This window comes from Colletotrichum truncatum, assembly GCF_014235925.2.
Source record: "Colletotrichum truncatum strain CMES1059 chromosome Unknown Contig_0001, whole genome shotgun sequence".
Lineage (NCBI taxonomy): Eukaryota > Fungi > Ascomycota > Sordariomycetes > Glomerellales > Glomerellaceae > Colletotrichum > Colletotrichum truncatum.
Genome location: NW_027222398.1, coordinates 2564982 through 2579434, shown reverse-complemented (window position 1 = coordinate 2579434; position 14453 = coordinate 2564982). Strand labels below are relative to the sequence as shown.

At 52.7% G+C, this 14453-nt stretch overlaps 5 protein-coding genes across 5 annotated transcripts; 3 read left to right on the top strand and 2 right to left on the bottom strand.

The window, feature by feature from the left end:
* Positions 1-1581: 1581 nt before the first annotated feature.
* On the top strand, positions 1582-3419 carry CTRU02_200653 (vitamin H transporter 1; the record flags this gene model as incomplete). Its single annotated transcript, XM_036718662.1, has 5 exons — positions 1582-1736; positions 1793-1818; positions 1872-2157; positions 2204-2795; positions 2844-3419. 5 exons carry the CDS (start codon positions 1582-1584, stop codon positions 3417-3419), a joined length of 1635 nt encoding a protein of 544 aa, XP_036589662.1.
* Positions 3420-5678: 2259 nt separating this feature from the next.
* CTRU02_200652 (MFS drug) lies at positions 5679-7436 on the top strand (the record flags this gene model as incomplete). The annotated part of the gene is made up of 1 exon (XM_036718661.1): positions 5679-7436. The coding sequence occupies one exon, from the start codon at positions 5679-5681 to the stop codon at positions 7434-7436; it is 1758 nt and encodes a 585-aa protein (XP_036589661.1).
* A 1479-nt stretch (positions 7437-8915) lies between these two features.
* CTRU02_200651 (oxidoreductase domain containing protein) lies at positions 8916-9906 on the top strand (the record flags this gene model as incomplete). Its single annotated transcript, XM_036718660.1, has 2 exons — positions 8916-9546; positions 9596-9906. The coding sequence occupies 2 exons, from the start codon at positions 8916-8918 to the stop codon at positions 9904-9906; spliced, it is 942 nt and encodes a 313-aa protein (XP_036589660.1).
* A 1038-nt stretch (positions 9907-10944) lies between these two features.
* On the bottom strand, positions 10945-11499 carry CTRU02_200650 (zinc finger, mynd-type domain containing protein; the record flags this gene model as incomplete). The annotated part of the gene is made up of 1 exon (XM_036718659.2): positions 10945-11499. One exon carries the CDS (start codon positions 11497-11499, stop codon positions 10945-10947), a length of 555 nt encoding a protein of 184 aa, XP_036589659.2.
* A 1228-nt stretch (positions 11500-12727) lies between these two features.
* On the bottom strand, positions 12728-14296 carry CTRU02_200649 (glycosyl hydrolase family 76; the record flags this gene model as incomplete). Its single annotated transcript, XM_036718658.1, has 4 exons — positions 12728-13294; positions 13350-13591; positions 13628-14125; positions 14209-14296. 4 exons carry the CDS (start codon positions 14294-14296, stop codon positions 12728-12730), a joined length of 1395 nt encoding a protein of 464 aa, XP_036589658.1.
* Between the last annotated feature and the right edge of the window lie 157 nt (positions 14297-14453).

The following is a 14453-nucleotide window of genomic DNA, read 5'->3' as shown; positions in this document are numbered from 1 at the left end:
GAACCATAGGCTTGGGTCGCTGAGATCCTCCTTCCTCTTCGGTTACTGGCCGAGTAGTTGGACTGCGCCTCTGTTACCTTGACCGGTGACTACTAGCCTGAGAGGTCGCGATCAGACGACGCATTGTATAGGATGACTACCCCACCAACACATCAGAGGTAGACACATCAGAGGGAGGATTATTTGATAGGCTGCCTTGCCATATTCTCGGTGAAACGGCTGGGGAAACTGTTATTGCGTGTAGGTCTTCATTGAAGCAAACAATGGTGCTGGTTGGCGGGATAATGTCAATGTGTATCAGATACCCCGCGGGTGAAATTCCTAAGCAACAACAGATTTGAGGTGCGAGAAGAGATCAAACTTGACAAAAGACTTGATAACAGCCATGAAACACAACAATGATGGACAGGAGTCAGAGAGTAGTCGATGGTCATCACCATCAACAGAATTAAAGGGGAGAGGTCGTGACATGAGACTGAAAGTGGGGTTGTGAGTGAGGAGAAGAATAGGGAGATGAGCAGCCCTCAGCTCCTGAGGCAGACTTCTTGATGCCTGATAATCTCGAGGGCCAAGCACGCTTGCCAGGCTTCAGTGATCAAAAAAGATCAAGCAAGCGTAGGGATGTTCGGGAATATATTGATAGTTTATCTCGAACCGAAGTAATCGATAAAGCTGTGTTTCCCGCAAATGTCAAGGCTGGGCGAGACTTTGCCCTATGAAATTTTGACCCACCAAACCGTGCATGCAAATAAACTGAGTGCTACACTACAATTCCGTCATCACTCTTTACGCTGTCAGTTAGCTGGACCAATCCGGCGTTGGCAGCTATCCTTCATCCTCTAATATAGGGTAATTCTCTAAGCTTCAACCACTCAGACGAAAGTCGATTGTGCCGTGCTGTTCAGTTTTGTAAGTAGAAAAGATGCTTTACACACCAGTATGTTCGTCGCCTTCTGTCGGGCCAAACAGATTTAGCTTGATTTGAGATGCCCTATCGTCAGGTTTGTTTTAAAAGCGCACCATCTTGAGTCCAATCCGGTGGTACGCTACAGCTGAACTCGCTCTAGTGACAAAGTCCGGAGTTGCTGAAGCTCGGAAATGTGGGCAACGCCGAACACCCACCGATAATCCTGCCGAAGTCACTCAGATGCTACTGCAACCGCGGTGGAGCGATGCATTCTGTTGGGCGACCGGCCGACTTACGGACCCCCCAGAGCCCCTGTAGCTTGATAAATCGCTCCTTTTTCACCACCCCAGATCTGCTAGTGCAGCTGGACAAGAGCCACCTGAAAAAAAGAGCTCTAGCAGGCGTCTTGGAAGTTCCCACTACCAGCCCCCGGTGAGCCCCAAGGGTCTCGGCAAACCACACCTTAAAATGCCTGTGTTAGCCGCCCGCCCAGATACTCAAAATCTTTCACTACACCCATCACTGAACGTCCTGCTACTCAACCCTTCGTAGGCGCGTAGAACGCTGATCCGGAATCAACTGCAATCGAATTAATTGGGCATACTTTCAACATCGAATATCACAGTGGTCAGAAAAGACTAGTTGCACGCACTTCCATTGCTCCGTAGTCGAGTATGGCTCACGAATATGATGAGGAGGCGCGTAGCGCCTCTGATAAGCATCCCAATGAATTCAGCACTGCAGCTGCTTCGTCGACAGGGCCCCTAGCTGGTCCTTCGAACCAGGTTCAGGAAGAGTACGACGTCGAGACGGTCGAAAAGGTCTACAGGTAAGCCTTCCAATTGTCCTCAAATCTTTCATGTCAACATACTTACCGATGTCTAGGAAACTTGACCTTCGCATTATTCCAGGTTACTATCTCTCAGTGTGGTTCAACATGAAATTCAAGCTAACGATTATACAGCTTTTTGGACGCTCTACTTCCTGTGCTCGGCCATCAGGTCCAACATCGGCATCGCCCAGACCATGAACGCTGCACAAGGTCATGACTTGATGACAGTGTTGGGACTAACCCCCAAGGATACATCCACTGCTCTAGCTCTGTTCTACGTGGCCTATGTCATTTTCGATTGCCCCTCTAACATCGTCATGGCAAGGCTAAACCCTCGAGTGTGGATGGCCCGCATTGTCATCGCTACCAGCATCGTGGGCGCTTGCTTCACAGCCGTTCAAAGTGCCTGGAGTGTCAAGTACGTGACGTGATTAACAGTCGTCGACAACCGCTGACGATTCTAGGCTACTTCGATTCCTGCTTGGTGTCGTTATTGCTGGCATGTGGCCTGGCATGTCCTACTACTTGACCTTGTTCTACCCGCCTTCTCGGACAGGCAAGAGAATCGGCTTCTACTTCACAGCTTCTCAACTCTCTGCAGCTGTCGTCGGCCTTGTATCTGCCGGATTCCAGCTCATGGATGGCATGGGAGGCTTAGTCGGTTTCCGTTGGATGTTCCTTCTTTACGGTCTTGTTGGCATCGTTCTGGGTTTCTCCCTGCTTTGGTGGCTTCCAGACCGTCCTCTTCCACCCGGCCAGAAGCGCGAGCGTTCCACGTGGATGAAATGGCTGCCGCCTACGCCAGAGGCTCTCTCCGGACACGACGCAATCGTTCATTACCACGAACTTCGCAGGGTCTACCACCCCCGGCCGTGGAATGTTAAAGATCTTGGCCGAGTCCTCATTGATTGGCGTCTCTGGCCGCTGACTATGATGTACTTTGGAGTTGTTGGTGTTGGCATTGGAACGCAGCTCTATGGGTCCGTCATTATCCGGTCTATCGTACCCAACGCGTCGAGCATCGAAGTCAGCTTGCTCTTTGCGCCTATCTGGATTGTAAGTAACTTTGACTTTTATCCTTGGACAAGTGCTGACAAGAAGCAGATGGATTTGATCGCCATCCTGCTGATTATGCCCATCTCTGATCGGTTCCACAGGCACAGGCCTTTCATCTTCTCGGCCGCTGTGTGCATCCAGATTGCTGGACTTCTAGTTGTTACTTTTGCCCTGGATAACGGTTGGGCCCGGTACGGTGGCCTTTTGATGGTCGGTTTTGGTCTGGGTCCGACCGTCCCCAACTGCATGACCTGGACAAACGAAATCTTCCAACGCCGTCACGGTGAAGTCGGTGTAGCTGCAGCATCTGCACTTGTTTCGGGCCTTGGAAACCTCGGAAGTATTGTTACGACCTACGCGTTGTACACAGGTTGGCCGGCGGACTCCGTCAAGGGTCGTTACCAATACCGCAAGAGCAACTACGCCATGATCGGAATTCTGTGCATGAGCATCGTTAGCAGCTTCGCCATGTTGGTTTTGCTCAAGATCTTTGGCAACCCGCCGGCGAAGAAGGCCTCACTTGACTCATCCAGTGAAATCGAAGACGGCGCAGCAAGACGCGAAGCTCGAGAGCGCGGTCTCGGCAAGCTGTTTGGCGCGGGCAACCAGGGTCAGGAAGCCTAGATACTTTGCCAACAGCCGCAAGCTGGTCAATGGTGGCATGGAACTTTGAGCTGCCTCCATATTCAACACCCTACATTCCGACATTTATGACGGCACACCAGCACATGCGACGCAGCTCAACCTGCACTCTCTTCTTCACAATTCACATTCTCGATTTTATTTAATTTTTCATTCTGTTTTACATCTAATCACAACATTCACCCATCTTATGTTTGGATATGCTCTTCATACGAGGAAAGGCACAAGTTTACCCCGCTGTAAGGCGAAAAGCAGCGGGAACCGAGGCTGGAATCCTCGACGGCGACAGTGCTTCTACGCCATCGCTGGGAATTGGCGTATTGGACTGGAGACGGTTTACCGGCGACAATGCTGCTGCGCTATCGCATTTTGGTCCGTCTCATGGGAAACCCAAAAAAAAAAAGGAGGGGGCAGGGGAGCAAACTGACGAGGAACATACGGAGGGATCGACAGTGGAGGAAGCTGATGAATTTTTTTTTTCTTTTTTTCTTGTTTTTTTGTTTGCATTTCCATGATACCCCATACGTGTTTAGATACGCTGTCGTTCGAGATCTTCGCCACTCGACCGCGAAAGTGCCGTTGCGCCATCGCTGGGACTGCGTGTTGAACCGAGGCAACGCTGGCGACAATGCTCCTGCGCTATCGTTTTGGCCTGCCTCGTGGGCGCGCTTTGCGATTTCGATTTCGATATACGACGTCTTGTTTGGTCGGCGTGCCTTACCCTCGGGTTTGGCTCTGCCGCATGCTGCAAGGGGGGGTAGTCGACTGGCCTTTCTTTTCATAGCATAAGAATCAAGTTTCGGCTTCCCCTTAACAACTGGCTTCGTGACATTGACATTGGATGGACCTGGTGATTCATTATGATAACACTAACGTATGAAACCGTGCAACCTAAGCTGTAAACACTTTATAGATGTATGCCGATCCCTTAGCAGGCATGACAAAACGGCTCAAGGGTTAGATACGAGATTCATATAGATGAGTCGACATTACCCTAGACGGGGTTGGTAGTTCGATAGGAAACATCCAAGATAAAAACCGACTCTTCGTTGTAACTGATAACGTTCTACGACATAGGCGTACATACTCGCCCACGAAGGGGCTACATAACCATCCTCTCATCTTTAATCCCAAAGCCGGCCGTCCGCATCATCGTACCTATGAGAAGCACAGCACCCAGCCTTTCGGGCGGAAGCAGCGGGCGCATTTTGGGCACGCGGTTGATTGCACCTCGTACTCCCGTTCCTTACAGCGGTTTAACCCGCCGTGCCTTGTTACACGGCAAGGATTGGCGTTATGACTCCAGCCTCACTCAACATCGCAATGGGGGCAGTTTGGGGCGAAATCAACTGCTTTTCTTAGTGGCGGCATTCCAAGCGACACCGGAAGTGATCCTCCATGACTTTGTCGTTGGTTCGGGGGCTGACATTAGATTGGATCTTCCACATATGCAACCAGGGGGCCGTGGCCGTCAGCCCACGATAACAGCGTGCGACCAACCTCGACGCCAGTTGGCATCGAGCCGCCTCGCCGAATCAGACCTCAGACGTAGAAAAACAGCAGCCTTGTACTCTATGTCGTTGGTAGCTTCCCATTGCACATCATTTACATTGCTACATGGGGGACATCATCCCGTTGATGACAAGGGGGCTCGTTGGTCGCGTTCTAGGCACGAGAGGGCCGTTCCAGTCCGGCCCCCGGCATGAACGTCGTACACCGACCAACCATGACGCCGGAATTCCATGAGCCGCCTCTAATCTGCAGCGGGCGATAACCTGTTAAGGCGATAAATGCGGTTCTTCCCGACCTGCTGCTGCGCCGTACACGCGCCGTGTCGCCCGTAAACTAACCTGCACGTCTACCAACGCCCGCCCGGGAACATCGCCGCCGTGGAATGGACAGTGGGGTCCTAAAGAGGAAGCCAAAAAAAAAAAAAAAAAAAGGTCCATGTAGAAGAACGTGCTTGCCGTATAGAAGACGATTGCCCCATGGCAGGGATTCTGTGAAATAGTGAGTTGAATGCGACTACGGACTGTACTGTGCCTTTCCTGTGCCGCAGGTCATGAGCCCACCATCCCGAAGGTTCCAACAAGGCTTCGAATGATGAATTACTTGCCTGTTTCTTACTGTCAAGGATGAAGGGGTGACAGCAGGTAGTATATCAGTCAGGTCCCGCATGGTTTCTCAGACCAAAAAAATGTTGTACGGCCAACCTGATAAGATCACTCATCATTTCTAGCCATGGCGGCTGAAGTCGACCAAGCATCGCAGAGGGTCGCCTCTGAGGAGAAACATGGCATGGAAGAAGGAGGAAAACATGAGAAGAATGACGCCGACAGGGGCGAAGGGAGTATCACGACGGCTGAAGAAACCACCATCGCCAAGACGACGACGCCCATGCGCAACAAGGCCCAGACCTCGATGCTCATGTTCGCACTCTGCATCGCCGTGTTCCTCGCGGCTCTCGACGCCGTGATCATCACGACCGCGCTGCCGACCATCGCCCGAGAAGTCGGGGCATCGGACTCGGGGTTCGCGTGGATCGGCGCGGCGTATCTCCTCGCCAACGCCGCCTCGGTGCCGTTCTGGGGCAAGGTCAGCGACATTTTCGGACGGAAGCCGATTCTCATCATCGCCAACGTCACCTTCATGGTCGGGAGCCTGGTGGGCGCGCTCGCGGGGTCTCTTACGATGCTCGTGGCAGGAAGAGCCGTGCAGGGGCTGGGCGGAGGCGGGTTGACGGCGCTGGTGAACATCATCATCGGTGACCTCTTCAGCCCAAGAGAGCGCGGCGCGTACTTTGGCGTTATCGGCGCCGTATGGGGGCTGGCGAGCGGCATCGGCCCGCTTGTTGGGGGCGGGTTGACGGAGAACATCTCGTGGAGGTGGTGTTTCTGGATTAACCTGCCCCTCTCTGGCGTTTCCCTGCTCATCCTCGTCTTCATACTCAAGATTCACACTCCCAAGACGCCGCTTGTCAAGGGTCTCATGGCGATCGACTGGCTTGGTTCCGTCACGTTCACGGGAGCGACATTGATGTTGCTTCTCGGGCTGCAGCTCGGTGGGCTAGAGTATGCCTGGAATAGCCCTGCCATAATCTGTCTTATTCTCTTCGGCTGTCTCGGGTTCGGGGTCTTCGTGCTCGTCGAGAGGTTCCTGGCGAAGTACCCCCTGATGCCCCGGTCTCTCTTCAGCGAGGTCTCGGTGGTGTTCTGCTACGTCGCCTGCTTCTGTCACGGCCTCGGCTTCGCGGCCATCGCCTTCTTCCTCCCGCTATATTTCCAAACAGTTCTCGGGGCGGGGCCGATCCAGTCTGGGGTTTGGCTGCTCGCCACGGCCCTCCCGCTGGCGTTCTGCACCATTGCAGCCGGCGTCACGATCAAGAAGACGGGGCGGTACAACGAGATCATTCGCGCGGCGATGGCTCTGACGACGCTGGCGTTTGGGCTGTTCATCACTTTACCGGCGTATCGGAACTGGCCGAAGCTCATCCTCTTCCAGATTGTCGCCGCGCTGGGCATATCGCCGAACCTGCAGGCGTTGATTATCGCTCTGCAAGCGCTGGTCAGACAGCAGGACGTGGCCGTCGGAACGGCAATGTTTGCGTTTGTCAGGCACATTGCGCTCGGCATCGGCGTTGTCGTTGGTCAGGTCATCTTCCAGAGCGTAATGAGACAACACTCGGCGACGTTGGTTGGCGCTGGCATCCCAGAAGATGTAGCTGGAAAGTTCACGAGTGGATCAGCAATTGCGGCTCATGGCTTGCTTGAGAGGCTTTCAAGGATACAGCAGACTACTGTGAGGGCGGCTGTAACGGATAGTATAAATAAACTGTGGATTTTCTTTTGTGTTGCGTCGGGAATCGGGTTTGTCTCGACGTTCTTCATTCGGCAAATTGAGTTGACTCAGAATCACATTGAGACGAAGACTGGATTGGATGCCGAGGAAGCCAAGACTTCTGATAAAGGGCGGGAGAAGTTGGTCGGAGAGGATGTTTGAGGCCTTCCGAGGTACACATAGCATGTCATTACTTAGATGGCAATAATGATTCACGAACATAGTATAGACATGGTCAATGAAGTTTCCTAGATATCCTTTGGACATTAATTCATGAGACAGTAAATGTTATGCATCTAAAATAACTGTACCGAAGGCGGGACCATACATTGCTTGTGGCAACTGTATCGATGCCTATGATCAATATCATAGAAATCCATAACAAAGCCCCGATGGGCAGAATGGTTTGTTGCTAGTATTGCTACAAAACCTTAATCTGAAAACTATCATTGCCTTGTTCTGCCTGTCGGGTTATGGGCTTTTTGTACCATACTTGTTATGGGAAACTGGGAAGGCCGCGGAGTAGGCATCAGCATATCTGAAACTAGAGCCTGACCCCAAAGGTACTTCTGTAAGCTAGTTATGACAGTACTTATTGCGCTTATGAGCCATAACTCGATTCAAAATCACACACAAAGCCTCAGCGAGCTGACGCACAAAAAGACCTTAAGAATGGAGGATGAAGAAAACAAATGGGAACTACCAAGGCGTGGTGTATCGAAGCTACATATCAGATGAAAAGGTCAAGTATAGTGAACGTCTTGTGGAGTTTCTGCTTGGGTAAGTAGACCTGAGCTATCCGATTAAACTCGAAAGATTCATGCCGTTGGCCTTGCAGCGTCTGATAGCGATTGGGTGTTCATAGAATGCCAAGCCAGCTGAGGCCATCTTAAAAGGTAAGACTCACGATAAGTCCTATTTCAATGGGGCCATAGCAATTCAAGTGCCTCAAGTCATCGAATGTTATTAGCTGAGACAGAGCGAGGGGCTTCACCATGAAATCATTTTGATGCGGCTGCACACCACCTTGATGAATGACTTTGTTATTGCCTAGAAACTTCAGCCTAAAGCAAGTCCAAAGTCCCAAAAGTTCAGTCGTCCTAACCAACAAGATGGCGCCATGGTTGTTTTGGTAAGGGCTAGGCTGACAGGCAACTGCCGGGCGAACTGGTGCCGCAGGCAGCCACTACTATTGGAGACTTGGCCACGTTTTAGCGTGCTAGGGTCCCAGACAGCCTATCCAAGCCCCCCAAAAGCGTTGCTGAGGCAAACTTGTAAGTCTTTCAATAGGTGGGACCTCGCAACAGGCATCCAATGCATTGAACCGCAATGTTTATTCTCTCCGCAACACCCATGGCAAATCCTGCCAACTGTCATTATTCCAGTTCAATGAGGACTCAATGGACTTTTTGTAGTCATGCCATTTACACCGAGTTCTTTTCCTTAGGTAAAACGTGTTCTACTATTGATGCTGCGCCTGAGGCCAATTCGACAAACGCCACCACCGAGTCACCAATACATCCACAACGCCTAGACACCAGGTCCAGGCAGTGACATTTCTGAATGACTGTAAATTAGCCGGCCTCGCAACCCGTCCATTACTTTCGTGTTTCCTCAATCTAGTTCCAGCGGCACAGGTTGATGCTCTACAATTTACTTCGCTCCGTCGCGTATTCCAGATTAACACGTGCACTCACATACACCACCATGTCGCTAAGCGCTGCTATCTCCGGAGGCTCAAAGAAGCGGCCTGATCCGCGGCCAAACCAGCCGAAGCAGACCTCGTACCTATCCCACGATGTCCCCATTCCGTCCCACTTCCTCTCCGGCCCTCCCCCGAAGCCCGTGACCCTCACCCGGATCGACTGGTCCAAGACCAAACTCCCTGAGAATGGCGATCGCTTCGCTGTGGTGTTGGACAACGTCCTGACGCCAGAAGAATGTAAGCAGCTCCAGGAGCTCGCAGAGCAGAGCGTAATAGAGCGTGGGCCAAACGGCGACGAGCCGTGGCAGCCCGCCATGGTCAACATTGGTGACGGCTGGGAGATCCTCGAGCCGGAATACCGAAATAGCGACCGTATCATCTGGGACCAGCAGACAATCGTCGACCGGTTGTGGGAGCGGTGCGCGCTGGCCCCGGGGTTGAAAGACGATCTAGCCGGGTTTGACGGGATGACAAAGACCAAGAAGGGGGTGAAGACGGGGTGGCGGTTTAATCGGTTCAACAAACGGATGCGGTTTTTAAAGTATCAAAAGGGCCAGTTCTTTAGGCGTGAGTATCCCAATTTCATACCTCCATGATGCTTGACTTACACGCGCAGCCCACTGCGACGGCCCCTACAGCGAGGAGTCTAAGGACGGTACCATCTTCCGAACGCACTACACCGTGCATCTGTACCTCAATGATTCTGTCGCTGAGGTCGGCGAGGACAACGCGGATCTCGTCGGCGGTGCTACGTCGTTCCTGTCATATGACGAGAAGAGGAAGGTCGATGTTGACCCCAAGGCGGGGAGGGTGCTCATCTTCCAGCACAACAGGCTTTATCACTCTGGTGATGATGTTATCAAGGGTACGAAATATACCATGAGGACGGACATTTTGTATGAGTTGAGTAGGGAGAAAGAGGCCTAGACGGCGCAGTATAGTTATCAAAACCTTGAATCGAAGTACTGGAATACAAATGTCATGTAAAGAATCAACCAATATTCTCCATAAGACTCATGCGTAATAGCCAGGTTCCGCTGAACTACACAATCATATCCTCTGTATTGCCGCTGATCCATGTGCGACCACTCTGATGTGGTCAATGACATGTCTCATATTCCGGCTTCGACTGATGGCCTCAAACGTGCAGAACGACGTAGCATGCCTCGGTATACATAAAGCTCCATCATCACAGCTTCACATCAGTGTGCCGGCAAACTTGATAACTGCTCCTTGGGATCTATGCGGGCTGTTTTCATCACCACAAACTGCTCAGCGCTGGCGAGATCCCTGGTCAAGGCTTTATACGCGCAGCTGGGCAAATCACAAGAACCAGAACCCCCATTCAACGGCGGTGTTGAGGACGTATGAGAAGTGATGGGTACGGGGTATCAACAAGGACATAGCATAGAAAGACCGAATCTGCTGAATAAGAAGCTTATATCGCATATGGACTGCTCCTTTTGACAAGATGGATGAAGACCGCCTGGGGCAGTCCCAAATGCGATGATGCCCCTCACGAGGGAAACGCTTACTACGAGCTACATGGCTCTGGACTTTTGACCACCAGTACTAAAGTCCGCATACCGCCACCCATGTACAGGCAGCAGAAACATACGATAAGTATGCTCGCAACCAGCCAACCATCTCATACCGCCGGTATACACACAGGGCACGACACCCGCAACAACTCACAGCGCCAGACACCGACGCTCCAATCCTCAACGCCACACACACGGAGACAACGCGCACTCTACAAAGCCAAGCTACCACCACCATCCCTTCAATGCCCGCCCTCATGATCTTTCCATCCAACGCCTCACCCATCAACACACATAACCACCCATCACGCCCCCCACGCATTCAACATACCCTTCAACGCCTTACAATCACCCTTGTGCGTCTTCCAACCCGAAGTCTGACATTCCTACACGCGACATCCCATTAGCATGTACATCCATCCCCCTAAACCACTCTCACACGCACGACAAAACAAACGCAGACGGCAAAGGGGGTGGAAACAAAACTCACCTTGCCGCAATACTTGACAGCACCGCACCCGGTACACGCCTTCAACGTGCCCTCCGCCCCGCCGCCGCACGAAGCACACTTCTGCCCCGCCCCGTCGTTGTCGGCCCTCAACCGGGTCCCCAGCTCAACCACCTTGTCCAAGTCAGCAGGCACATACTTGACCGCGGTGCCTTTTCCCTCGGCGACCCTGACGAAACCCTTCTTCCCTTCCTTGGGCTTCGTCCTGACGGCCCTCGGCACGACAATAGTCCACCCGGTCTTGACGGGCCGTAGATCGATGCCGCGGTCCTCGAAGGTGATGGCGAATTCGTCGCCCCCGCGGTCCGAGACTACGACGGTCGGTTTCGTGATGGTCATGTTCTGCTTCACCTGCGCCACGAGGAACCATTCCGGCCTCGCGTCCGGGCCGGCCGACTCCGCGTCGTCTTCGACGGGCAGGGCGTCGAACACGGGGAACACGGCGTCGTTGGTAAAGTCCGGGATCGCCATTGCGAGGGGGGGGGGGGGGGGGGGGGGTGTAGGGATTAGGGGTCCGGCGTCTGTAAGTGTGACAGCAGTAGCAGTAATAGCTGCAGGATCCCGTGAATAATGGTCTCGGTGCTATTGAAACGGAATGGCCGTAGAGATGGGGGGAATGTAGCCAATCAGTTGAGAGGGATTGGCCAAAATTAGACTACGGCTACTTTAAACTGGATTAACTTGTAAAGAAGGCGTGTTTCGTCAATGTGATGGTGCTGGATGTGGGTGTGAGTGAGTGAGTGAGAGTGCATGTGAGTGAGATTGATTGAATGGTCGGGTGGGCTGATGAGACTCTCGCAATATGGTTGGCTGATAGGATGGAAAATATGGAGAATGTACTAAAAAAGAGGCAGAGGTGGGGCTGGTGCAGATGGGAAAAAGTCCAAAGACGTCCCAACGAATTAGCACGCCGAATATTACTGGGCTAGAACATGGAGAAGAAGAACAAGAAAAAAGGAAGAAGAAAAAAAAAAGGTCGGGATCTTCAAAACCTTCTCGTCAATCATCACACTGCCAAGCAGTTCAGTTGCTTGGGGCATTGCCCTTCCGCTGAAACGGCTGCCGCCACAGGATAAGACGACAAAAACGAGATGACGTAAACTGTAACGCCGGGGAAACATGACCTGCTAAACCCGGGAAGGGTATGCTGTGTGTAGTCTGCAGAGTGTTTGCTGCTGCAGATGACAGGTTCGATGTCTGAGCCCTCTTGCTGTCAGGACATCGGATGAGATGGCGTCATGGCGCTGTCCAACTTCAATGCGCTCGGTTTCACCAAGCTTTTGACGACGCGTCCTAGCTGGGGTTCCTCGGATGAATTATCAGAAAACCTCCTCCCGTGTGCGGTTCAACTTTGCAACGTCGCAACGACGAAGTGTCTATTCTAGGAAAATATGTCTTGTAGCGTGCTACATTATGGACTACAAGGCTCCCAACGATTGCGGGCTACCCAATGCCCTTTCGAGGGAGCGCTGGGCGGACTTGTAAACAGTCTTGTTCAGTTGCCCACCCATGGTGCATATACACAAAAAAAGAAAAGTCAACGCCGGATATCCATTTGATCCTGGCCTTCCTTGGCCGACGCCGATACATCCCTAGTGCGGGTCCGACTATAGCTCGGCAACCCGCCAGCAGAGCCGTAGCATACTGCATGCGAAAATAAAACAAGAAATAAAGTCGTCAAGCGATGCTCTTTCGTCTTCTACGCTCCGAAACTCATCCAACCGAATGTGCCGGCAGCAGACGCCAGGACCAAGAAGGTCAGGATGCCGGCGCCAGCCCTGTCCGCCGTCGTTATCGGGGTTCTGTGGACACTAAGGTCGTTGTTGGAGTTGCTACCGGCGTTCGGGTCACCGACCGAAGTACCGCCTGTGGTGTTTGACACTGGCGGCTTCGCCTCGTTGATGAGGAGGGACGACACCGCGGCCAAAACATTCATCTGCTGACCGGCACCGATTGTGCCGTCATAAGTCCCCGTGCTCCATTTGAAGCCACAGGTGCGCTGATTGGCCTGTCCCGTACATTGCTTGATAGCAGCCTCGGCCGACGTCTTGAGGACGGGGAGGATTTGATCGGCAGTGTAGGGTGCGATTTGAGTGACAACGGACATCCATCGGGCGACATAGCCCTTGAAACTCAACATGTCAGTGGTGCAAGTGTTGTGTTCCTCGCAGGCGACCTCATAGGCGATGTTGTTTGGGAAGAAGACGTTCAAGGTGCCCTTGATCAGGCCATCGAGACGAGTCTTCCACTTGCTGTCACCGTCGGTCTAAGTTTACGTTAGAGCATGTTCGTCATCCCGTTCTGATCTGTCAGACACTTACAAAGTTGTACATGTTGGCGGCTCCGAGCAGGTAAACGCCATTGTTGTATGAGAACTGGGCCTTGTTGATATCGGTGCAGTTGTGTTCGACGTGACCACCGTCAAAAATGTTGTACTCAGCGTCGATGAAGCCAACCGACTCCATCCAGTCCCAGGTCTTCTCAGCCCAGTCCGAATAGGTCGTGTTCTTGGTGTAGCGGGCCAGTCTGGCGCCGATGTTGAAGAAGCAGCCGTTTGCGATGCCTAGATGGGGTTCAGTCAATCAAATTCTTGGTGCAAGACATTCGTGCGTCTTACTGTTCTTGTAGTTGTATCCGTTGTTGGACAGGGGAATCTGCCAACGAAGACCACCACCACAAGTGTTGTCGTGTCTGTCGGGGCTGGCCATGGTGTTGAAGACGGCTTGGGCGAGGGCGAGCCATTGAGGCTGATCGGTCGGCGGGTTCGGGAAGTTGTTCTCGGCGGCGGTCATGGCGGACATGCCCCAGAAACCTTGATCGTCGTTACCCAGCGACGCAGTGTAATTAGGGGGCATGTAGTCGCGGTTGGGGCCGACTTGATGGAGCATGGCCTGCATCACGACGTCGTTGTAGGTGGAATCGCCAGTTAGATGCCAGTAGTCGATCATGGTTCCCCACAAAGCACCACCCTCCCACCAGTAGTAATCACCTGCGGGCGGTGGACCAGGCAAGATGCCGGGCGTGTGACCGGTCAAGTTTCCGTCGTAGAACTTCATGAGGTCGTAGGCGAGGTCCTTGGCGGACGACTTGATGTCACCTGTGGCGGTGTTAGTAGTCTCAGTAATGAAGCCACCATTGGTCGGGTGCGGGTGACCCGGGCAGGCGTGAGGGAGGTCGTACTGCTGGAGGCGATGGAGTAAACGGCGTTGACAGCACCGGTGGCGAAGGCGAGCGCTATCGCAGCGCTGGTAACGAGGGAATTCTTCATGTTGACGATTGTCGTATGGCGTAAATGGTAGAAGCGAGCGACTGGAGTAAGTTGGAAATAGGAAAAAGGGCCGGGTAGGAAAGTCGGTTCCCTCGAAGACGGCGGGATCGGATTCAAGGTTGTATCATGCGAATATCATGGGGAAGAAACGGGTCGA